Source organism: Ziziphus jujuba, chromosome 5 (assembly GCF_031755915.1).
Source record: "Ziziphus jujuba cultivar Dongzao chromosome 5, ASM3175591v1".
Taxonomy (NCBI): domain Eukaryota; kingdom Viridiplantae; phylum Streptophyta; class Magnoliopsida; order Rosales; family Rhamnaceae; genus Ziziphus; species Ziziphus jujuba.
Genome location: NC_083383.1, coordinates 4,718,078 through 4,744,402, shown reverse-complemented (window position 1 = coordinate 4,744,402; position 26,325 = coordinate 4,718,078). Strand labels below are relative to the sequence as shown.

At 35.7% G+C, this 26,325-nt stretch overlaps 1 protein-coding gene and 1 pseudogene across 1 annotated transcript; one reads left to right on the top strand and one right to left on the bottom strand.

Annotated features, from left to right (window-relative positions):
• Positions 1-9,651: 9,651 nt before the first annotated feature.
• On the bottom strand, positions 9,652-9,939 carry LOC125420105 (NADH-ubiquinone oxidoreductase chain 3). Its single transcript, XM_048466648.2, has one exon. It carries the CDS (start codon positions 9,937-9,939, stop codon positions 9,652-9,654), a length of 288 nt encoding a protein of 95 aa, XP_048322605.2.
• A 71-nt stretch (positions 9,940-10,010) lies between these two features.
• LOC125419922 (protein Ycf2-like) lies at positions 10,011-24,930 on the top strand (annotated as a pseudogene).
• Positions 24,931-26,325: the final 1,395 nt, after the last annotated feature.

The window sequence follows — 26,325 nt, the reverse complement described above, 5'->3', positions numbered from 1 at the left end:
GGCCTCTCGTCCTCGACCGCGACCTTCATGGAATTCTTGCCTATTTCTTATGTTCAGAATAGCTTGGGAAACTTCTAGCCTTCCCATCCTTTGATTCATGTGCTCAACTTGAGCACTCACCCTCTGTAATTGTTCCAAAACAGCTTTCAAATCCGTTTGCTCACCACTCCCGGTAGCTCGTGGATCACCATGAAACCCTAGGGACTCCTCTTCATTAATTCTCAGTGGTATGTCTCCTCTTCTTATTCTAGAATCTGCCATGTTAGTAAAATACTGCAAAAATAAAATAAATCCTCACAATATTCACTCCCTCACGTGTTTCACTCAATCAAGGTCTCGATACTCGTGTTTGCACACTAGTTTCGGCTTTTGCCCTCTTTTAAGCTCACACACTCTTGCCTTTTTCCACTCAATGAATTATCTCAAAATTCTAATTAAAACACCCACAAAACAGCAATTAGATCACTAGTATGTTTTAATTAAACTTATCAACAAACAGTAAGCAAAAATAAACAAATACTGAACGGAATGAAAATACCTATTTTCGATTTTTCTAGACAAAATAAAGCAAATTAATGAGAAAACTTTGGAATTTTGAAGAACTGGACCAGATGGTAATATATTATGAGTTCAAGAATAAAATTATAGAAAAAGAAATTCAAATACGAACAAGAATCAAATTGAACAAAAATATAGAATAGTTGTTGGTTGTTGTTCTTGTAATTCAATTTTTGTATCAATTCCTTTAACTAACTTTAATCCAATAATTTAAGCACCCAAAATTCCAAATATCCAGCAGGAAAAATAATTCTCCAGCATTTCCAAATATGTACCAAATATTCAACAATGCAGCAGTTCAAGGAAATTTCCAGCAAACACCAAATTCATCAAACCCGAATTTTATTTTTTTTTATATTCGGCTTTACCTCTTCTTTTCTTTTTTTCTTTTTTCACTCACAAACATAAAAAACTGTAGTAGAAAGAATAATTACCGAAATTGCAATTCCAACTCCAAAACAAACACCAAACCCGTGACCTCCAAATAAACACAAATGTGCAGTTTTTTTTTTTTTTTAAATGTTGCCGCAAACTCCTTTCTTTTTTCTTTCTCTTTTTAATAGATGAATGCAAATATTTAAGGCTAAAAGAGCAAAGAAAAATCAACAATAACGAAATTAAAGAACAACGATGAAAGACAACCAACAAACTAGGAAACAAAAAATATGGTAAGCCTAGGAAATCCTAATTCAACTAGGAATGAATATATTTTATTTTTTTTTAAAGATGCGGAACGTGTATGGTGATAGAAACAACCTTAACCTAATGCTAAAATTCCAGAATAATATAAAAACAAATAAAGCAAATAAAGATAGATCAAACCTGAACAAAATTTAGCTCTGATATCAAATGATACAAACCTAGGACGACCTACTCCTAAACCCGTATTATATTAGCCCGGATCTTAATTAAGTTCAAGTTCTAATGGAATTGACCTCAACCCCTAACCAACCTATGGTTAGAAACCTTGGTATAATGTAGACGACACAATAGGGGATGGAAAACCTATTGATAAGTCAAGCTAAAACAACCAATTCTCTAATGGTGTTTTAGGTGTTCTCAAAGAACAAAGAGATAATTAATCTCACAAGTATTTTCTCAATCAAATCAAAGTTATATTCTTATTAAAAAATAAGTCTTTAAATAGGCTTTGAAAGAAACAAAATAAACCCTAAAAACCCTAGGAAAAATCGGCCATACAAAGTAGTTTCCTATGGTGGCCGAAATTCTCACTCCTTTCCTAATCTAATTTGGATTAATTAATTCCTTTATTTTGAACTAGGAATTAATTAATTTACAAAGAAAATAATAAAATAATAACTTTCCTAAACTAATTTTTTCAGAAAATAAATAAATAAAGACTAAAAAGTAATGGTAATTTTCTAAAACAAAAAGTAGAATGAAATTAGGAAACTATAATACTAGCTTTTAACTAAGTTGACTTTGACCAAATTGAGCTCCAAATCAGCTTCAATATGCTTTGTAGGATGCTAAATAAGCTTAATATGAAGTCCCACACATTTCTTATGCTTGGAAGAGGAAGAAAAAGCCAACTTAGCAAAATATAGTAAAGCCAGCACAAAATACAGTAAATAACAGACCAAATTTGAAGCTGTTCGTACAACCCCTTTTTGATTGCCTTTGAATCTGGCTTGACTTGATTCCATATCCTCTTATACATATGTATTGAATCCATAAAGAGTTGGAACCATTTCATGCTGCCCGTTGTCCATATTTGCACCAAAACTGCTACCTGGGTCCGTATCGGCTTCCACCATTTGGATGCTTAGAATAGGCTTTGAATCTTCAAGTATGGACAAGCTCTGTTGAGAATTGATTACCCCCTGTATAAATGATCCCAGTTTGTCCTTAAATCTCTTAATTTGAGCTCTTGTGATTGGCCTAGTCTTCATCCATGTCGGGTTAGCACCCCAGCGGGTTATCGGTTGAGCGGGCTGGGGCGGAATCACATCACCTACTACTCATTAGTATTAGTGGATAGGAAGCAAATCGGGTAGTTAGCTCAAAACCTTACAACCAGGAAAGCAGGAAAGGCTGCTAAGGGAAAGAGAACTATAAGAAGTCTTTTCAATCCTAGGACTCCATCTCGATAAGTAAGGTAGAAGCAGCTTTCTATTTAGTTTTAGTAATCAAGCTAGGCCCTTTGTTGGCTATTCATAGATCTGAGGTTCTCTTCTATTGCAGATTTAGCTACCTTCTTTAAGAACTTAGTTAGTCGCGAGTACCTTATAAAGGGGCGGTGAGATTCCTATAATAATCTAAGGCTTAACTTTTATGGCAGCTGCAAAGAAAAAAGAAAGGAGACCAAGATGGGCACACACACTTCAGGTACGTAGTAACTTGCTCGGGACAATGGGAAGTTAGTCTTATAGTTGCCTATTCAGACTCCCGATTATTAGTAAGGCAAGTGGTAAATGTTCTATGCTAAGGCCGATTTCGATACCAGAGTATAGGCTACTCAATGAGAAGGGGACCGGCATAACCTTGTAATTGCCATTACAACTATAGCTACTATAACAGAAGTACAGAGGATAAAAGAAAGATACCCGAGCATGAAAAAGGAAGACTGTGGAACAAATGCATAATTTTTTAATAAAGATCACTGTTGAATCTAAACTATGATTCAGATCAAGCCTTACTAAAATTGGATTTCCTTTTCATACCATATGCATCATTATTTCATTAGCCTAGCTATTTTGAAATACCCGGTTAATTCAAAGTCTTCTTGACCTTCTGTTTTGCAGGTCATAAATAATAGTGACTCATGCCCATTAGTTAAGAGTTCCTTCCATTTCTCGGTTTAAAAAGGGGAGGGGTTTAATTGCCCCATTCTTTTCTGAATGTTTTTTTTTCACTGCGACATATTCCTTCACGGTATCGGAGTCGAGAACCTCCCCCTTGGATTTGGTTAATAACCAAAAGAATGTTCTGCTAGAGGCATTGAAGGAGATGTCATCCTCATTGCTATTATTAGTATGGGAAGATGACAGTGCCCATGCCTTAAGGGTTGGACTAGAACTTCCCCCAATCACCATCCTTGAAGAGGTAGACATGACGGACAATCTAAATTACTGCTCATACCACATACGTCTGGGCCACATTCTCGAGATCTGCCACACTTTGAAGTTGTGGATTCAGAACCAAATCCATTAGGGAAACATTGTCCTTCCTCCTAATTTCTACAAGGAACCTTTACGAGGGGAACCCAGCATCTATAACATGGTGGCTTCGGGAGCGATTCAGATGAAGAGCTTAACTTCCCAGAAGAAGAAGAAGAGCCTAAGATGGTAGACCAGATGAAACTCATAAAAAGGAAGATACTACCGAACATGAAACCCCACTAGCCAAGGACAAAAGAAAAGAAAAGCAGATTGAGATTAAAGACGATGCCATCCCCCAGTAAAGGAAAAATCCTCCAATGCCGAATTCTAATATCTTTTCAAATTTCAAGAAACATCCAGCCCTGTTCAGCACATTTGATGTCCTATGCATGTGAAAAAAAGGCTAAGAGATGTTTTGATATATGCCTTGCAACATTCTGAGCCATACAAGCAATCTTATTTCACTAAAATTAACATGAAGGAGGTGCTTTCTACGATGGCTTTCCACCTTGTTGGGAAAAGTGAAAGGAAATAACAAGCCCTAAACTAAATACCAACTCACAGCTTATCCACCGCCGAACATAGACTCATGATTGACATCAAAGAAAAGGACCACCCACCTAGTAAAGAGCAAGGTCTTTCAGCTAAGTACTTCACAAAAAGAGTGGAAGGCAAGAAGGGGAAGAGGAAGATGGCCATACAAAGGTCGAATAAAGCTCTATTGGAGCAGCATCTGAATGGACCTATAGTCACTTCAGTACATACAAAACCATGAACTGGAATTTGTAAGTATTCAATGTGGGCATATAAAAAAAAGGGGAAAAAAAGAGATGTATGGCTGAGGGGAGGAGAGAAAGAATGAATGCATGGAGATTCTGTCTATCGAAGGTTCAAGAATCTATGAAAGGACTTCTAAGGTTAAGGAAGAATTCATGGGAGTCCATTACTGAGAGAAGTGGTGATCTCATTTTGCTTGTTGGGAGAAAGGAAGCTTTTGAACCACCTTTTCCAGCCAAATAGTAAGCGGTCACTCAACAATGAACACTAACTGAAAGCGACCAGGAATGAGTACCTATCCTCTACGGGAATCGAACTCATGTCTTTGACATGAAAAGATGATGTCCCAACCACTGGACGAAGGGGACTAAAAAGAAATTCTTCATATACCTCAGCTCTGAGAATAGAAGTGGTTCGTTTCGTTTCTATATGTAATTCAAGATTTTATTTGTGTTCATGTTGTTGATTTCTAATGTGAATTCAGCAGGCCATCCCCCTCACCATTCTCCAGTCATAAAGCCCCCTAATCCCTTCCTTTGTCTTTCATCCCCCCTGAATAGAACAAGTAAGGCCCCGTTCTTTCTAATTCACTAAAGAAAATAGGGACCAAGCGCCTAAGTGGCGAAGGCCTATGCTAAAGTAAGAAAGAAAGTACACTAAGATTACAAAGTAAGGTCAGCTGGTTAAGGAAAGCTCAGGTTATGAAATTGGTTAGCCGTTAATTGATTAAATTAAGTGGTAGTGAGGCATCGGTACGGCATTGTGTCAATTGGAGATATAGACTAGGCTAAAGGACAGACTTCATCTCTTTTTTCTATTCTCTTCACTTACACCTTACACTTCCGCTGAGTCTAGTGTGGTTTGAGTGGGGAGCCTTCCACTATGGACCGAGACTACGCAAAGAAAAGGTAGAACACCATAGAAACTTTGTTGACTTTATCATAAACCTTGATTTCGCTACGGTCAATAAGAACTCGGAATAGCAGAAATAGGTTTATGTTCCGTTTCTAAAGTCAGGCATCTTTGCCCAACCATGAACTGCAGACGACTTTCCAGGGGGCTCCATTCCTTTTTACTTAACTTCTAGTCAACCCAACCCGAATGGGAAGTAGAGGATCTGCCAAATAGCAGGTAACTCCACTTTGTACAGTTGCTGAGGCACATGCATTTTAGAAAAGGGAAGGGAACTTCTCACTGAAGGAGGCAGTAGGAATGAAGGAGGTGGGAAGCTACCGCTTTCGGAATGCAAGCTTATCCTTGACTTTTTTTTGAGCTTACCATTATTGAAATAATAAGAAAGGGTTTATGGATGAAGTAATCGGAGTGACAAATGGTTACGGTTTCAGAAATCAGATAAAATAAAGTTGGGAACCATCGGTTACCTTTTTAATAAAGGTAACGACGAGCCGAGTACTACGACTACAAGAGGGGGGGAGCAAAGCACTGTAGATAGCTTCGCTTCCTCGTCACTTCTTTCTGGTGACTAGCTTCTCTAGTGGGTGGCTTGCTTGGTAAGCAAGCTACCTTCAGCGTTGGAAAAATTCCTATTAATAATAGGCCAGAATGGTGGGGAAGGAGGCCCTCCCTACTTCAATGGAAAGGGGGGAATCGCTGTTTCATAGCCGGTCCTCTACAACTACCTTTCGCCCGACATGATCACGAACGAAGAGAGATAATTATGTAGATAGAAGGGTGAAATGAACCAACCCACTTGTCCTGATCAAAATGATTGAAGAAAGAAAGGGAATGGCGGCCCCTTTTGCCTAAAGGGCATCGTTGGAGAACAATGTTAGGGACAGGGTGAGAACCTTCCATTGGTTACGCCCTATCCCTCCCCTGAGGTAGCTACTATATGTATTCATGCTTCTTATCTTAAGTTAGATGTTGGAAGGGGAAGCTCCCCATAATATGAATACTCTTTCAGTTAAGTAATACCCTTTAGTCTTTATTATAGTATAACTGAGTAGCTAAGAGTTTTTGGTAATATAAAAACAAATGTAGGGGTCGAGTTGTTTTGCGTTAATGGGACTTTGAGGGGCGTGTCTTCTGTTTCCCTTATTAAGCAAGCGACACCTAATCGCCCTTGATGCCATCTTAGAGGTATCGATGTCCAGTCCCCCTATTAAAAAATTTTAGTTAGCGAGTAAAAAACCTTCTTAGAAAATATGCGTGCAAGTAGGTTGAGAACTACACGAGCACTTTTGATAGAAAAGCAGAAACGTCCTTCGTCCTCCACTCACTGAAGACTATGAGGATCTGGGATTTGAGAACACTGACTGATGGCACTCAATTGATGAGACTTCAAGGCGGGTATTCAACGGTATACCTATACCGAAAGAACTAAGGCATGAGGCCCTACTAATAATTGAAGGGGATGGAGACCATAGCTCGATGCGAGTACGAACTGAACTATACCATAAGGCTATAAGAATCGAGAGTTGATCTTAAGGAGCTCTCTTGAATAGGGAACTTGAAAGCCTAATGCGACGGTTCCAAAGCTCACCTCAAAACCTAGAAAGAAAAAAGCCAGAAACCTTTGAAGAGGAGCTATTTAAGCTCTTAAGCTGAGGAGCAGAGTTTCAACTCAAAGGCCAGCCCGACTCGAAGTGAAGCAGAGTGAACTATCTAGAAAGCCCAGGACAGGAGCTATTACGACTCAAGCAGGAAGTAGAATTCCTATATCCAAAGCAAAACCTTTACCTAGGCTAGGCCTAGGCCAGGGAAACATAAACCAACTCCGCTTGAGTCATTGGAGGAGTTATTCCTACATTTGTTACCTCTTGAGCTTCACGCAAACAAAATGGTGTCGGTGCGATGAAAAACATATCACATCAGCAAGGGATTGGGATTGTTATTGGAATTCACTAATGGTTATCAATGTATTCAACGATTTACCAATAAAAGCCGGTCTATAACAACAACTGAGATGCCAGTGTGGCTCAGAGAAGAGGATCATGACATATGATGCTGTAGCAGTAGACGTAGCATGGGGAACCAAAAATAGGTTATTCCTCTCTCAGTACAGCTTATTTTAGAAGGCAAACAGAGGTTGCCCTAGAAAGGGCAATGAGATTGGGTACCTCTATGGGCGGATAGGCTACAGCGGACCTATCAGCCTACAATAGATAGAAGATAGAGGTTTTGAACCCTTTTCGGACATAGCTGCAATTGACACTGCATTTGAAGTTCTTGGTCCTTTGAAGATTGGGCAAACATTTTTTCTAAGCACCAAAATATTACGAGACGTTCTTACTCTTGTCATTGGACTAAGACGTCTTCAGTCATGGTGCCCATCATTCCACTTTTGAGTAGTGGGTCTGTTCTTCCCCAAGTGACGTACTCAGGATTCATTATCTCACCTTTGTCATTAGTCTCAAGAAACTCCTTTGTTTGGTTCTTTTCCTGTTCCATCAACAAAACTTAGAAGATTTTGTGCTTCAATAAAAGACATTCTCTTAGTTTTCCAAAGTAGGTAGTTCGTTTGTGTCCATAAAATGGAAAAAAAATATATTTGATCGACTGGATACTAACTAAATGCTGAGGAGAAGGATACAGACACAGCGGTGGATAGCACCAAAAAGAAAACATATGACAAAGTATTCAGACGACACTTCACACAAAACAACTGAACGTTTCCCAAGAGCTAGTGTTCTAATACCATGAAAGAGAGAGTTGAAGGATGTACTTTTAGCAGATTGGATTGGGTGAAGGATGTTTATATCAATTTGAGAGATATATCCTTTATTTAAAAAGAATACAAGGCCGCTGGGGCGTTACACATGGAGTAATAAAATGAAAGTTACATAAGTAATTTAAGTGATTATTAGCTCCTATCTCTTTAGAGACATAAGGAAAATGGTCCAATCCTTGAGTCTTTTTCCCTTTAGTGGATCTGATTGAGGGAGAAGGAAAGGAAAGATTTAATCTAGCCCATAGGGTTTTGTTTTCCCTATGGCTACCTTATTACGAAAGAAAGCCCCCCCAGATCACAGCGAACCAAGTCAAAGATCAAGTACGCATTCATGTAAGACTCCAATTAGAAAAATGACTATGTTTTCATACAAAGTGGAGCAGGTTTTTTAGGGAGTGACATCCACACTAGGAAAATAAAAAAGTAATCCTTCTAGGCAATCTCATGTGTTGCTTCGAGAAAGGTGAAGTCCTTTCACCCTCTTGAGCAAAATTGACTGAAAAAACCTATACCTTTACAATACCCTTCACAGTATTTCTTGAGGAGTAGGGTAAAAGCTTTATGAATTTTCTTTCATAGACATTATCTTTTCGAATCATTGTTATTTGAAACACCGGACTCGGCTGGCCCGCGCAGAGCCGGGGGACCGTTGGCGCCAATTCGTTGCCCTAGCTGCCCCTCCATATATAACTTTCGAACCCATCCACAGGTGAGCCATAAAATGAAAAAAATAAAAATGGAACCAATGCTACTAAAATAACTAAAATCAAAATGCTGAAGAAAAATATATCATGATGTAAGTCTATTATCTCATTTGGTTTTAAATTCATGTAAAAGTTGGAAATTCTACTTTCTAATAGAGTAGTTAGCTCTGTAGCTCTGGGATGAAATTCCATAATTCAATTAAAGAACGAGAAAAGGGAGAATACCACTGCTGATAGATCTTGCCCATATCAAGGGTGGTCTCTTTTATCTTTTAGAAACAAAAGAGCAAAACTAAGGGCTATTATGGCACTTGCTCTCAAGACTGTCAAAGATAGCATCGAGACTTTCAATGAATACCTCGACTAACTGAGAAAAGCAAGTTTCAGTTAGGCACCATATTTTGATCCGCCTCTGCTTTAATCCCAAATTCCCAGCAAATCTTTGACTCCTCGAATACAATTGGATTTCACACTTGGCAAATCTTTCACTCTACCCCCTTTAATTAACACCATAGAACGTTCCTGTGAATTATGACCTTCAGTTGAAATGTGAGCAAATATATCATTTCGATTGCTCAACCGTACCTTGGCTATCTTACGTTGAGCTGAATTAGGTTTTTTTGGTGTTCTTGTTGAAACACACGGGCGTACTCATTGCTTCTGGGGACATTGATCCGAAGCTCGAGTATAGTTCGTTCGCCATTTTTCTTCTCAACCATGAAGAATCAATTGATTTAATATAGGCATCACTATTTATTTTGTCCTTCCCCCTGATTGATTTTTGCCCTATCACTAGTGATTACTCCTGATCCGAATCACCCCTTTTCCATTCATAGAGAGATCTAATCATCAAAATCAATAAAAAGGTCATCATGGACCAAGAGCCAAACAGATCAATCTTGTTGAGAGGTACTGCCCAAGGAAAGGAAAAGGTTACTTCTGGATCAAGGATAATAAATAAAATCAAAACAAGATAAAATTGTATATCGAAACGACTTATGGCATCATCGGAAGGATTGAAACCACATTCGTAGGCCGACAATTTTTCTAGATAGTTTGACACAAATAGATGCATCACAAGTTCCATAAAGGTTACTTCTCAATACAATTTCTTTCAAATTCATTAAAATTTCATGTACAGATTCATGAATACCCACTATGGTAGAATATTCATGTGGTATTTTATCAAATTTTACGCGTGTGATACATGTTCCTTCTATTTCTCCAAGCAAAGCTTTTCGCATCGCAATGCCTATTGTATCGGCTTGGCCTTTCATAAGTGTAGCTAGAATAAAGCGTCCATAATAAAGATGCTTACTGTATACTCGTGATTCAACACACTTCCACTGCAGTGTCTGAGTAGATATTGTTACCTTCTCGTGAACCATAGTAATATTATTTAATCAGATCATTGAATTATTTATTTCTCTTGAAATATCTTCAATGTTTATTTTTATACACGCCTTTTTTTAGGAGGTCTACAGCCATTATGTGGCATAGGGGTTACATCTCGTATGAAACTTAATAGTATACCACTTCTATGAATAGCTCTTCATACTGCATCTCTTCCAAGACCGGGGCCTTTTATCATAACTTCTGCCCATTGCAGACCTTGATCCACTACTATCCAAATAGCATTTCCCACTGCGATTTGAGCAGCAAATGGCGTCCCTCGTCTTGTACCCTTGAATCCACAAGTACCGGTGGAAGACCATGAAATTAGTATTATTGAAACTTGCTTGTACATGAATAACTCCCTTTGGTGTTCTACGTGCATTTTTATGTGAACCAATACGTCTATTTTTACGTGAACCAGTTCTTGGTATAGGTTTTGCCATATTTTATCATCTCATAAATATAAGTAAGAGATATATGGATATATCCATTTCATGTCAAAATGGATCCTTTATTTTTATTTTTGTATTTGTAAAATGGTTCTTTTAGATTTATAGAGTCCTTTTTTGTCTAGAAAGATTATGCTTGTCTTTGTTTATGTCTTAGGTTGGAACAAATTACTATAATTCGTCCCCACCTACGGATCGCTGGACATTTTTCTCAAATTTTACGCGCAAAGGCTCTTATTTTCATATTATCATTCCTTAACTTAATTCTAACTTTATTTATTGGAAGAAAATAAGTTGCTTGAAATTTTTAACTTCGAATTGTATACCCCAAAAATGAATGTTGAAATTGAAAAAACCATCTAATCATTGGAATCTTTTTTTTTAGTCTATAAACTATACATCCGCTGGTTGAATCATAACGTCTTGCTTCACTTTTGCTTCGATTTCCTCGTCGTATATGTATAAAAAAACTACTTATAATTGTTCCTAAAACATAATCTAGAATCAGATTTTCATTATCTAAATGAATTCAGACTATACCATTAGGTAGTCATACAGTAATTCAACCTTCACGAATCCTTTTTTTTTTCTTTCATTTTGGGTCAAACTCTTTGAGGTATCAACTAATACGGGAGGGGTGATATTAGAAAACCGCCCTCTCTTTTTTTTTCACAAATATGAAAGTTCCGTATATAATTTGCATATCAGAAGGATTACCATAGATAACACAAAAGTTCTCCACCAATTTCTTCTAATCGAGCCTCTTTGTCTGTCATTATACCACGAGAAGTAAAAAGAATTACAATCCCCATTCCGCCTAAAATTCTAGGAATTCATTGATAGTCAGAATACATTTGTAGACCGGGTCGGCTGATCCATTTTAAATTTAAAACAGCTTTATATGGTCCTTTCCTATTCCTTCTATGTCATAGGGTTAAAACCAAAAAATCTTTGTTGTTTTCCTGATGTTTCCGCATGTTTTCAATAAAACCTTCACATAAAAGGATTTTAACAATGTTTTTAGTAATGTTAGTAGATGGTATTCAAACTGTTCTTTTTTTATTCCTGTCAGCATTTTGCATAGAGGTTATTATGTCAGCAATAGTGTCTTTATTCATGATAAACTCAGATTATTGTTGTACTCGAATTTTGATATAATCAACATTCTCTTTTTCTGTTTTTCTTTATTTTTTAATTATGAATTCTTAAAGGCATAGACATGAGACACAACCAATCTACTACTACTAATAAATCTCAATTTACTAAATAATCTTAATAAATTTCAGTTAAATACTCAGTTAAATATTATAACTATATTAATTGTATTAATTATGTTGTAATTAATAATATTAATTATGTTATGTCTCTTCTTATAATACTTCGGGTGCTAATGAAACTATTTTAATGAAATTTAACTATCTTAATTCCCGGGCGATTGTGCCAAAAATTCAAGTTCCTTTTGGATTTCCTTCTTGATCAATAACAACCGTAGCATTGTCATCATATCGTATGATCATACAGTTCTCATGTTTGAGTTCTTTACAAGTATGTACAATTATAGCTCTGATCACTTCTGATCATTCTAGAGGTGTATTTTGTACTGCTTCCTTGATTACAGCAACAACAACGTCGCCAATATAAGCATATCGTTGATTACTAGCTCCTATGATTCGAATACACATTAATTCTTGGGCTTCGTTGTTATCCGCTACATTCAAATGGCTTTGGGGTTGAATCACTTTTTTATTTGTTTTTTCAATTAACACAAAGGCCAAAGTTAAAAAAAAAAAAAAGAAATGTTGTTTGTTCAAAACAAAAGAGGAAACTTGCAATTTTTTTTTTCATCCAAAAAACCTTTTCTTTTGGTTCTACGTTCCTACACCGAAATAATGAATTGAGTTCATATAGGCATTTTTTATGCCGCTAGTGAAATAGCCCTTTTGGTTATATTTTCTGCTACTTCGCTCATTTCATAAAGTATTCTACTAGGTTTGACGATAGCTACCCAATATTCAGGAGATCCTTTCCCCGAACCCATATGGGTTTCTGTAGGTGTTATTGTAACTGGTTTGTCTGGAAATATACGTACCCATACTTTTCCACCATGGTGGACATTTCATGTCATTGCTCGACCGGCTTCAATTTGACGAGATGTGATCCAAGCGGGTTCAAGCGCTTGAAGAGCATATCTATCGAAGCAAATACTATTACCTCGATAAGATATTCCTTTCATTCTTCCTTTATGATGTTTACGGAATCTGGTCCTTTTGGGGATATAGTTGATGGTTGTTTATTAATTCCATCTCTACTACAGAATTGGACAAGAGAGTTTCTTCTCATCCAGCTCCTCGTGATTGAAACTACTAAAAAATAACATCTATGTATTTATATTTATGTATTTAATGAATAGTATACTGAAAAAATATATTGACTTGTGAGATTTTTTGAAATTTCATATAATCTATTAGAAATTTGTATATCTTGTTTTGATATATAACTAAATATGGATTCGATTTATAGAGAATTGATTTAGAGATACATTTAGAGATAATAGTATAGATAAAGTCATTTTGTTATAAGGTTATAATGAATCTTTATTTTGTTTTTCTTTTTATTATCATATCAGATCAGCTAAAATATAGAAATCCAATAAAATCAAAATTTTCGCGAGCGGATATTTACTCTTTCAATATTCAGTTGTAGGATTAGTTTATGACATGACCTTTTAGAATAAATGAATTGGTTTCTTGTTCGTTCCGCTATCCTACCCAATGAATCATTAAGATTCGTTTTCAATATAATCTTATGTATTCACAGGTTCTGTCATTCCTATCGCTTCTCGATTAATGGTTAAGTCTGACTTCTACAATGGAGCCCTGAACGAAATTTGATTTGTTCTCGAGTCAATCTTTTCAGTATTTATTGGCTTGGGGCTCTTGATTCTTTTTCTATGAACAGATTTGTATAATTATAGACCAATCAGTATTAATGCATTATTACATTCCTCATTCTAAGATGAATCATAGACCTTACATATTGGAATCATATATCATTGATATGTTTTTTTTTTCACTCTTTCTCTCATCCTTCCATTTATCCGCATTTTTTTTTTCTTTATTAGTTTTTTCTTTTTTTTTTTTGTTTGTTTATGCAAAAAAGATTTCAGTTGCAACACTGATATGACCAATATATCATATCTCGATCGGTTTTTTATATCCAGATAATACGAAACAATGAGTTGGTTATTAGTTCTATATTAGTTCTATAATAGTTATTAGTTCATACTATGGGCTGGTACTTCTTTCTTTTTCTTGAATCCTAATCCTAAAAAAACCAACGAGTCACACACTAAGCATAGCAATTATATCAAACAATTAATCAAATTTTTATTCAACCTTATAGAATTGTTCATTTTTGTTTTGAGTTAGGAGAAAAAGAATGAAAGAATTTGTCATTTTTTATTCTATTACTGGATGGATAGAATAGAACTAAAGATAAGTCAAGTAAAGGCTTATTATTCCTCTTCTATAAATATCCAAACTTTGATGCCTAATACCCCATAAATAGTTCGAATTGTATAGGAACAGTAATCAATTTTAGCTCAAATGGTTTGTAGAGGAACCTTTCCTTCTCTGCTCCATTTGACACATGCAATTTCTTTTCCATCGATATGCCCTGCAATTTGTACTTGAATTCCTTTTGTACCCGCATGCTCAGTTAATTCAATAGCTTTTTTTTATTGCTTTGCGAAATGAAACTCTATTTTTTAATTATCTGGCTATAAATTCCGCAAGAATATTAGGGTTTCCATAAGGGCTTTCAATTCTTGTAATAGCAATGTTGAGTTTTCGATTGACACAATTAAGTTCTTTTTGTACAGTCGTCTGTAATTCTTCGATTCTTCTAGGTTCTATTAATAACTTTGGGAATCCCACATAGATTATGACTTGAATCAAATCGATTCATTTTTGAATTTCTATACATGAAATTTCCTCGACACTATAAGATATTTTAATATTTCTTTGTACATAATTCTTGATAGAGTTTCGTATTTTTTGATCTTCTTGTAGATCTCCGAATAATTTTTTGGTTATGCAAACCAACGAGAATGATGACCTTGGGTTGCTCCAAGTCTGAAACCAAGTGGATTTATTTTTTGTCCCATGATCCCCCGCTACTATACGTATCATGACATGTCATATCGATGTACTTCTTTTTTTTATTCATTCATGTTTTTTTAAGCATAATATGGCATATTTTATTTGTATTTTTTATTATAAAAAAGTATTTGTTGTTTAACCTCAAAATTCTTCAAAGAAAATTTTGTTCTTTAAATAGTCTGTATAATAATGCACAACTGTATGTTTCAGTACAATAGTTATATGACAAGTGGGTCTTTTTATTGGATAACCTCGTCCCCGAGCTCAAGGTTTTAATTTTTTCACAATAATGCCTTCGTTGACTTTCGCTTTATCAATTTTTAACTTTGCTTTGGTGAAATCTCTATTGTGGTTAACATTTGCTGCTGCAGAAGAAACCAATTTTAAAATGGGAGAACATGCTCGATAGGGCATGAGTTCGAGTATCAGAAGTGTTTCTTAAGAATGCCCACGAATCTGATCAATTATTCTTTGTACTTTGTGGGTAGACATATCTATAAATTCACCTATGGCGTATTCTTCTAATGAACAATAAGTATCTATATTCACTTTTTGTATTTATTAAAAAATTATTAACGACGAGATCTATTATCATTTTTTGCATGTCCTTGAAAACTTAGAGTAGGTGAAAATTCTCCCAATATATGTCCTACCATATGATCTGTTATATAAATTGGCAAATGCTCCTTTCCATTATGGATAGCAATAGTATGCCCGATCATTTTCGGTATAATGGTAGATGCTTGAGACCAAGTGACTATTATTTCTTTTTCTGCTTTTGTGTTAAGCGTATTTATTTTTCTTAATAAATGATTCGGTACAAAAGGATTTTTTTTTAGTGAACGTGCCACAATTAATTACTCCTATTTTAATTTGTTTGTAAAGATGAAGAATCAAATTATCACTATATTTATTCCTTTTTCTACTTCTTCTTCCAAGTGCAGGATAACCCCAAGGGGTTGTGGGTTTTTTTCTACCAATTGGGGGCCTCCTTTCACCACCCCCATAGGGATGGTCTACAGGGTTCATAACTACTCCTCTTACTACAGGATGCTTACCTAGCCAACATTTCAATCTGGCTCTACCCAAACTTTTCTGGTTCACCCCAACATTCCCCATTTGTTCGACTATTGCTGACCAGTTTTTGGGTACCAAATGTGATGCGAATCCACCCGAGATAGCTCGACCAACAACCCGCTGGGGTGCTGACCCATTACAAATGAAGGTGGGGCCGATCACTAGGGCCCAAGCCAAGACGTTCAAGGACAATCTTGCTGTCTTCATACAAGGAATAAGTCATAGTCAAGAGGGGTTAGCCATATCTAAAGAACAAAGGCCTGTTTTACTCATACAAGCAATAGAAGCCAAAACGGGGTCGGGTGACGTTTTTGGTAACAATAAAGAGGCCGGGTTGTATGAATTGGAATCCCATCTTTATGGGTTTAATTTATATGGAGGATGAGTCATAGAAACCAGCCAAAGCAGCTTCAAAGCCGACCAACAAGGAGGTTTGCGCACAAGGAGAAGGAAAGGCCGGATTTGCTGTATTCTTCGCGGGCTTTACTGTATTTTACTGTATTAGCCTTTTCTCTTACTTCCAAGCAAGGGCAACGTGAGGAACTTCACAATAAGCTTATTTGGCATCCTACAAAGCATATTGAAGCTGATTTGGAGCTCACTTGGGTCAAAGAATTGGTCAAAGTTAATGTAGTCAAAAAGCTAGTATTTTAGTTTTCTAATTTTATTCTACTTTTTGTTTTAGGAAACTACCATTATTTTTAGTTTCTATTTATTTATTTTCTGGACAAATAAGATTAGGAAAGTTATTATTTTATTATTTTCTTTGTAAATTAATTAATTCCTAATTCAAAATAAAGGAATTAATTAATCCAAATTAGATTAGGAAAAGGAAAGTTTCGGCCAAGGTAGAATTCTTCATTGAGTGGCCGGTTTTTCTTAGGGTTTTTAGGGTTTATTTTGTTTCTTTCAAAGCCTATTTAAAGGCTTATTTTTCATTAATAAGATAACTTTAAACTTTGATTTGATTAAGAAAATACTTGTGAGATTAATTATCTCTTTGTTCTTTGAGAACACCTAAAACACCATTAGAGAATTGGTTGTTTTAGCTTGACTTATCAATAGGTTTTCCATCCCCTATTGTGGCGTCTACATTATACCAAGGTTTCGAACCACAGGTTGGTTAGGGGTTGAGGTCCATTCCATTAGAACTTGAACTTAATCAAGATCCGGGCTAATATAATACGGGTTTAAGAGCAGGTCGTCCTAGGTTCGTATCATTTGGTATCAGAGCTAAATTTTGTTCAGGTTTGATCTATCTTTATTTGCTTTAATTGTTTTTGTGTTGTTCTACAATTGTAGCATTAGGTTAAGGTTGCATCCATCCTATCCACGTTCTGCATCTTAAAAAAAAAAAAAAAAAATTCATTCCTAGTTGAATTAGGATTTCCTAGTTTTACCATATTTTTTGTTTCCTAGTTTGTTGGTTGTCTTTCATCATTGTTCTTGTTAATTTTTGTTTTGGTTGATTTTTCTTTGCTGTTTTAGTCTTAAATATTTGCATTCATATATTCAAAAAAAAAAAAAAAAGAAAGGAAAGATTGGTAAATTTGTGGTTGTTTATTTTGATGACATTCTAATATATAGCCGAAATTTGGATGACCATGTGGAGCAACTTAGGCAAGTTTTGCAAGTTCTTAGAAAGGAAAGATTGTTTGCTAACATTGAAAAATGTGAATTTTGTAAAGATGAGCTTGTGTTTCTAGGATTTGTAGTAAGTGCTGCAAGAATCAAAGTTGACCAAGCTAAGGTGAAAGCAATTCAAGAGTGGCCGGTTCCTACTTCTATCACCCAAGTGAGGAGCTTTCATGGCTTGGCAAGCTTTTATAGAAGATTTGTCAAGGATTTTAGTACCATAGCAGCACCATTGAATGAAGCTGTCAAGAAGAATGTCGGCTTTAAATGGGGGGAAGTACAAGAAAAATCTTTTAATTTGTTGAAAGAAAAATTATGTAATGCACCTTTGTTAGTTTTGCCAAATATTTCTTAGACTTTTGAAATTGAGGGTGATTCTTTGGGTGTAGGTGTTGGAGCTATCTTAATGCAAGAAGGAAGACCCATAGCCTACTTTAGTGAAAAATTAAATGGAGCTGCCCTAAACTACCCGACTTATGAAAAGGAGATGTATGCTTTAATGAAGGCTTTGGAGACGTGGTAGCATTATCTCATGCCAAAGGAGTTTGTGATTCATATGGATCATGAGTCTTTGAAGCATATCAAGGGTCAAGGAAAGTTCAACCAAAGGCATGCCAAGTGGATCGAATTTATTGAAACCTTTCCATATGTGATCCAGTACAAAAAAGGTAAGGAAAATGTGGTTGCCGATGCATTATCCCGAAGGTATGTACTCTTTTCTACCTTAGATGCTAGATTGCCTGGATTTGAACAATTGAAAGAACTTTATGAGCATGATAGTGACTTTGGAGAAATCTTTAGAGCCTGTTTGACACATGGATTTAATAAATTTTACATATTTGAGGGATATTTGTTTAAGGAAAACAAACTTTGTGTGCCTAATTGTAGTATTAAGGAATTATTGGTTCGGGAAGGACATGGGGGTGGTTTAATGGATCATTTTGGTGTTTTAAAAACTTTATCATTGCTGCAAGAACATTTTTATTGGCCTAACATGAGGAAAGATGTTGAGAGAATCTGTGAAAGATGTTTGAAGTGCCGAAAAACAAAATCAACATTGAAGCTGCATGGATTGTATAAGCCTTTGCCGATTCCTACCTATCCTTGGGTAGATTTGTCTATGGATTTCATTCCTGGGTTGCCTAGGTCAAGGACAGGTAAGGATTCAATATTTGTTGTAGTAGATAGGTTTTTTAAGATAGCACATTTTATTGCATGTAACAAAATTGATGATGCAGGAAATATTGCTAATTTATTTTTCAAGGAAATTGTGAGATTGCATGGAATGCCAAGAACTATTGTTTCAGATAGGGATGCTAAGTTCTTAAGCTATTTTTGGAAAACTTTGTGGGCTAAATTAGGCACTAAGCTTTTATTTTCAACTACTTGTCATCCACAAACTGATGGACAAACCGAAGTAGTAAATAGAACCTTGTTTGCATTGTGAAGGGCATTAATTAGTAGAAATTTAAGAACTTGGGAAGAATGTTTGCCTCATGTTGAATTTGCATATAATAGGTCTTTACATTCAGCAACTAAATTTACTCCATTTGAAATTATTTATGGTTTTAATCCTTTGACTCCATTAGATTTAACACCTTTACCTTTAAGTGAGCGTGCTAATCCAGATGGAAAACAAAAAGCTGATTTTGTAAAGCAGATTCATGAGAAGACACGAGCAAATATTGAGAGGAGGACCAAGCAATATGCAAAGGTGGCTAATCAAGGCCGAAAATCAATGGTGTTTGAACATGGGGATTGGGTGTGGCTGCAATTAAGGAAAGAAAGGTTTCCTGAACAAAGGAAATCCAAACTCATGCCGAGGGGCGATGGTCCTTTTCAAGTTTTGGAAAGGATAAATGACAATGCCTACAAACTTGATTTACCGGGTGAGTATAGTGTTAGTGCCACCTTTAATGTTGCTTATTTATCTCCTTTTGATGCAGGTGATGACTTCGATTTGAGGACAAATCCTTTTCAAGAGGAGGGGAATGATGCGAACCCGCCCAAGCTCACACCACCGACAACTCGCTGGGGTACTAATCCGATACGGATGAAGACTGGACCGATCACTAGGGCTCAAGCTAAGAGGTTTAAGGACAATCTTGCTGCCTTTCTCCAGAAAGTAATTCATTCTCAAAAGGGCTTGTCCATACTTGAAGATAAAAGACCTGTTTTAAGTATCCAAGTGGTGGAAGCTGATACATCGGATACCCATACATCGAACATTTTTATATCGGACACCCTTGCCTCGGACATCGAAGCCTTGCCTCGGACTTCAGACATCAGTTAGCTCAACCACACCTAACTTAGTTCGGACAGACATCAGTTAGCTCGGCTAGACCTAACTTAGCTCGGACAGACATCAGTTAGCTCGGCCAGACACAAGTTAGCTCGGACAGACATCAGTTAGCTCGGATAGGCCATAAGTTAGCTCGGACATCAGGCAGACATAAGTTAGCTCGGTTGAAGACATAATTCAGCCCAGATGTCAAAGTCAACTCGTTACCTAATTTACGATTGACTTTATTTCTTTTTGGGTTATTTATTTATTTATTTCCTAGACAAATATCTTTAGGAAGGTTTTTATTTTATTGTAAATTAATTAATTCCTAATTTAATATAAAGGAATTAATTAATCAAACTTAGATTAGGAAAGGAAGTATAGTTGCGGCCGACTAGGTTTCTGTATGTGTGTGGCCGGTTCTTCCTAGGGTTTTTAGGGTTTATTTTGTTTCTTTCAAAGCCTATTTAAAGGCTTATTTTTCAATATGAATACAACTTTGATTTGATTAAGAAAATACTTGTGAGATTAATTATCTCTTTGTTCTTTGAGAACACCTAAAACACCATTAGAGAATTGGTTATTTTATCTTGACTTATCAATAGGTTTTCCATCCCCTATTGTGGCATCTACATTATACCAAGGTTTCTAACCATAGGTTGGTTAGGGGTTGAGGTCAATTCCATTAGAACTTGGACTTAATTAAAGATTCGGGCTAATATAATACGGGTTTAGAAGCAGGTCATCCTAGGTTCATATCAGAGGGTTTCTTCAAACAACAAGGAGCTGGGTCAACTATTCAATCAAATGATATTGAGCATGTTTCCCATCTCTTCTTGAGAAACAAGTGGGCTATTTCTTTGTAAAATTGTGCTCAATTTCATATGTGGCAATTCCGCCAAGATCTCCTCTTTAGTTGGGGGGAGAATCTGCACGAATCAGATTTTTTGAGGAACATATCGAGAGAGAATTGGATTTGGTTAGACAATGTGTGGTTGGTAAACAAGGATCGGTTTTTTAGCAAGGTATGGAATGTATCGTCAAATATGCAATATGATTCCACAAGATCTAGTTTTGTTCAAGTAACAAATTCTAGCCAATTGAAAGGATCTTGATACGAACGTAGGACGACCTGCTCCTAAACTCGTATTATATTAACCCAGATCTCAATTAAGTTCAAGTTCTAATGGAATTGACCTCAACCCCTAACCAACCTATGGTTAGAAACCTTGGTATAATGTAGACGCTACAATAGGGGATGGAAAACCTATTGATAAGTCAAGCTAAAACAACCAATTCTGTAATGGTGTTTTAGGTGTTCTCAAAGAACAAAGAGATAATTAATCTCACAAGTATTTTCTTAATCAAATCAAAGTTGTATTCTTATTGAATAATAAGCCTTTAAATAGGCTACCAAGCCACAAAATAAAACCCTAAAAACAAAGTGAAGACCGGCCATACAAAGTAGTTTCCTATGGTGGCCGAAATTCTCACTCCTTTCCTAATCTAATTTGGATTAATTAATTCCTTTATTTTGAATTAGGAATTAATTAATTTACAATGAAAATAATAAAATTATAACTTTCTTAAACTTATTGTTCCAGAAAATAAATAAATAAAAGCTAAAAAGTAATGGTAATTTCCTAAAACAAAAAGTAGAATCAAATTAGGAAACTATAATACTAGCTTTTTGACTAAGTTGACTTTGACCAATCTTTGACCAAATTGAGCTCCAAATCAGCTTCAATATGCTTTTTAGGATACCAAATAAGCTGAATATGAAGTCCCACACGTTTCCCATGCTTGGAAGTGGAAGAAAAAGCCAACTCAGCAAAATACAGTAAAGCCAGCACAAAATACTGTAAAAAATAGGCAAAATTTGACGCTGTCTGTACAACCCCTTTTTGAATGCCTTTGAAGCTGGCTTGACTTGATTCCATATCCTCTTAGAGATATGTATTGAATTCATAAAGAATTGGAACCATTTCATGTTGTCCGTTGTCCATGTTTGCACCAAAACTGCTACCCGGGTCCGTATCGGCTTCCACCACTTGGATGCTTAGAATAGGCTTTGTATCTTCAAGTATGGACAAGCTCTGTTGAGATTGATTATCCCCTGTATAAATGCTCCCAGGTTGTCCTTAAATCTCTTAATTTGAGCTCTTGTGATTGGCCTAGTCTTCATCCGTGTCGGGTCAGCACCCCAGCGGGTTATCGGTTGAGTGGACTCGGGCGGAATCACACCAGATCTTCTGATCGATCTAGAGATCATTTCGATTCCATTAGTAATGAGGATTCAGAATATCACACATTGATCAATCAAAGAAAGATTCAACAACTAAAAGAAAAATCGATTCTTTGGATATTCCTCAATGTCCTGATTATTCACGGAACGTGAGAAGTAGATGAATAATCATCTGCTTTTGAAAGAAATTGAAGAATTTCTAGGGAATCCTACAAGATCCATTTGTTCTTTTTTCTCTGACAGATGGTCAAAACTTCATCTGGGTTTGAATCCTACTGAGAGGTCCACTAGAGATTAGAAATTATTGAAGAAAGAACAAGATGTTTCTTTTGTTCTTTTCAGGCGATCGGGAAATAAAGAAATAGTTAATATTTTCAAGATAATTAAGTATTTACAAAATACCGTCTCAATTCATCCTATTTCATTAGCTCCAGGATGTGATATGGTTCTGAATAATGAATTGGAGAGTTCCAATAAGATTTCATTCTTGAACAAAAATCCATTTTTTGATTTATTTCATCTATTCCATGATCGGAACAGGGGATAAACGTTACACCATGATTTTGAATAAGAAGTTCAAGAAATGGTAGATCTATTCACTTTATCAATAACCGAGCCGGATCTGGTGTATCATAAGGGATTTGCCTTTTCTATTGATTCCTATAGATTGGATTAAAAATGGTTCTTGAATGAGGTATTCAACTCCAGGGACGAATCAAAAAAGAAATCTTTATTGGTTCTACCTCCTATTTTTTATGAAGAAAATGAATCTTTTTATCGAAGGATCAGAAAAAAAAAAAGGGTCTAAACCTCCTGCGGGAATGATTTGGAAGATACAAAACCAAAAATAGTGGTATTTTCTAGCAACAACATAATGGAGGTAGTCAATCAATATAGATTGATCCGAAATTTGATTCACATCCAATATAGTACCTGTGGGTACATAAGAAATGTATTGAGAAATGTATTGAATCGATTCTTTTCAATGAATAGATCTGATCGTAGAACTCTAATGAAATATATGGAATTCAAGGGATCAAATAGGAAATGATACTCTGATATATATGATCAACCAAAATTTATCAAATTTGAAAGAGAGTCAGAAAAAATGGTTCGATCATCTTATTTTTATTTCTCGAACCGAGAGATCCATGAATCGGGATCCTAATGCATATAGATAGAAATGGTCCAATGGGAGCAAGAATTTACAAGAACATTTGGAACATTTCATTTCTGAGCAGAAGAGCCATTTTCATTTTGAAGTAATGTTTGATCGATTACGTATTAATCAATATTCGATTGATTGGTCTGAGGTTATCGACAAAAAAGATTTATCTAAGTCACTTCCTTTCTTTTTGTCCAAGTTACTTCTTTTTTTGTTCAAGTTTCTTCTCTTTTTGTCTAACTCACTTCCTTTTTTTCTTTGTGAGTTTCGGGAATATCCCCATTCATAGGTCCAAGATCCACATCTATGAATTGAAAGGTCTGAATGATCAACTCTGCAATCAGTTGTAAGAATCAATAGGTCTTCAAATCGTTCATTTGAAAAAATGGAACCCCTTTTTATTGGATGATCATGATACTTCCCAAAAAGCAAAATTCTTGATCGATGGAGGAATAATATCACCATTTTTGTTTAATAAGATACCAAAGTGGATGATTGACTCATTCCATATTGGAAATAATCGCAGGAAATCTTTTGATAACACGGATTCCTATTTCTCAATGATATCCCATGATCAAGACAATTTTCTGAATCCCGTAAAACCATTTCATAGAAATTCATTGATATCTTCTTTTTATAAAGTAAATCGACTTCGATTCTTGAATAATCCATATCACTTCTGCTTCTATTGTAACAAAGGATTCCCTTTTTATGTTGAAAAGGCCCTATCAATAATTATGATTTTACATGTGGACAATTCTTCAATATCTTGTTCATTCGTAACAAAATATTCTCTTTGTACGGCAGTAAAAAAAAAAAAAATTTCTTGGAGAGAGATACTTATTGTCAACCTTTTTCAGATATGAATCTGTTTGATTCAAAAAGGAAGAACTTGCATTGGTATCTCAATTTCAATTCAAACATGGGTTTGATTCTCACTCCATGTTCTGAGAAATATTTACCATCCAAAAAGAGGAAAAAACGGTGACTTTGTCTAAATAAATGCCTTTAGAAAGGGCGGATGTATAGAACCTTTCAACAAGATAGTGCTTTTTCAACTCTCTCAAAATAGAATATATTCCAAACATACATGCCATGGTTCCTTACTTCGACAGGATACAAATATCTAAATTTGATGTTTGTAGATACTTTTTCAGACCTATTGCCAACACTAAGTAGCAGCCAAAAATTTGTATCCATTTTCATGATATTATGCATGGATCAGATATATCATGGTGAATTCTTCAGAAAAGACTATGTCTTCCACAATGGAATATGATAAGTGAGATTATGAGTAAGTGTTTACATAATCTTCTTATGTCCGAAGAAATGAGTCATCGAAATAATGAGTCACCATTGATATCGACATATCTGAGATCGCCAAATGTTCAAGATTTCCTCTATTCAATCTTTTTCCTTCTTCTTGTTGCTGGATATCTCGTTCGGACACACCTTCTCTTTGTTTCTCGAGCCTATAGTGACTTACAGATAGAGTTCGAAAGGGTCAAATCTTTGATGATTCCATAGTTACAAAAACTTCTGGATAGGTATCCTACATCTGAACTGAATTCTTTCTGGTTAAAGAATCTCTTTCTAGTTGCTCTAGAACAATTAGGAGATGCTCTAGAAGAAATATGGGGTTCTGCTTCTGGCAGTAGCATGCTATAGGGTGGTGGTCCCGGTTATGGGGTCAAATCAATACGTTCTAAGAAGAAATATTTGAATATCAATCTCATCGATATCGTCGATTTCATAAGTATTATACCAAATCCCATCAATCGAATCATTTTTTTGAGAAATACAAGACATCTAAGTCATACAAGTAAAGAGATCTATTCATTGATAAGAAAAAGGAAAAACATGAACGGTGATTAGCTTGATGATAAAATAGAATCCTGGGCCTTGAACAGTGATTCGATTGATGATAAAGAAAGAGAATTCTTGGTTCAATTCTCCACCTTAACGACAAAAAAAGGATTGATCAAATTCTATTGAGTCTGACTCATAGTGATCACTTATCAAAGAATGACTCTGGTTATCAAATGATTGAACAACCGGGAGCAATTTACTTAAGATACTTAGTTGACATTCATAAAAATTATCTAATGAGTTATGAGTTCAATACATCCTGTTTAGCAGAAGACGGATATTCCTTGCTCATTACCAGACAATCACTTATTCACAAACCTCCTATGGGGCTAATAATTTTCATTTCCCATCTCATGGAAAACCTTTTTTGCTCTGCTTAGCCCTATCCCTCTCTATGGGTATTTTAGTGATAGGTTCTATAGGAACTGGACGATCCTATTTGGTCAAAAACCTAGCGACAAACTCCTATGTTCCTTTCATTACAGTATTTCTGAACAAGTTCCTGGATAAAAAGGGTTTTCTTATTGGTGATAGTAATGATATTGATGATAGTGACGACATCGACCGTGACCTTAATACGGAGCTGGAGCTTCTAAATATGATGAATGTGCTAACTATGGATATGATGCCGAAAATAAACCAATTTTATATCACCCTTCAATTCAAATTAGCAAAAGCAATGTCTCCGTGCATAATATGGATTCCAAACATTCATGATTTGGATGTGAATGAGTTGAATTACTTATCCTTTGATCTATTAGTGAACTATCTCTCCAGGGATTGTGAAGGATGTTCCACTAGAAATATTCTTGTTATTGCTTCGACTCATATTCCCCAAAAAATGGATCCCACTTTAATAGCTCTTAATAAATTAAATACATGCATTAAGATACGAAGGCTTCTTATTCCGCAACAACGAAAACACTTTTTCATTCTTTCATATACTAGGCGATTTCACTTGGAAAAGAAAATGTTCATACTAATGGATTCGGGTCCATAACCATGAGTTCCAATGTATGAGATCTTGTAGCACTTACCAATGAGGCCCCATCGATTAGTATTACACAGAAGAAATCAATTATAAACACTAATATAATTATATCTGCTCTTCATAGACAAACTTAGGATTTGAGATCCCAAGTAAGATCAGTTCAGGATCATGGGATCCTTTTCTATCAGATAGGAAGGGTTGTT

Coding starts and splice junctions, on each gene's coding strand:
- LOC125420105 (XM_048466648.2), bottom strand. CDS start 9,939: ATGGAACTTGTGATGCATCTATTTGTGTCAAACTATCTAGAAAAATTG.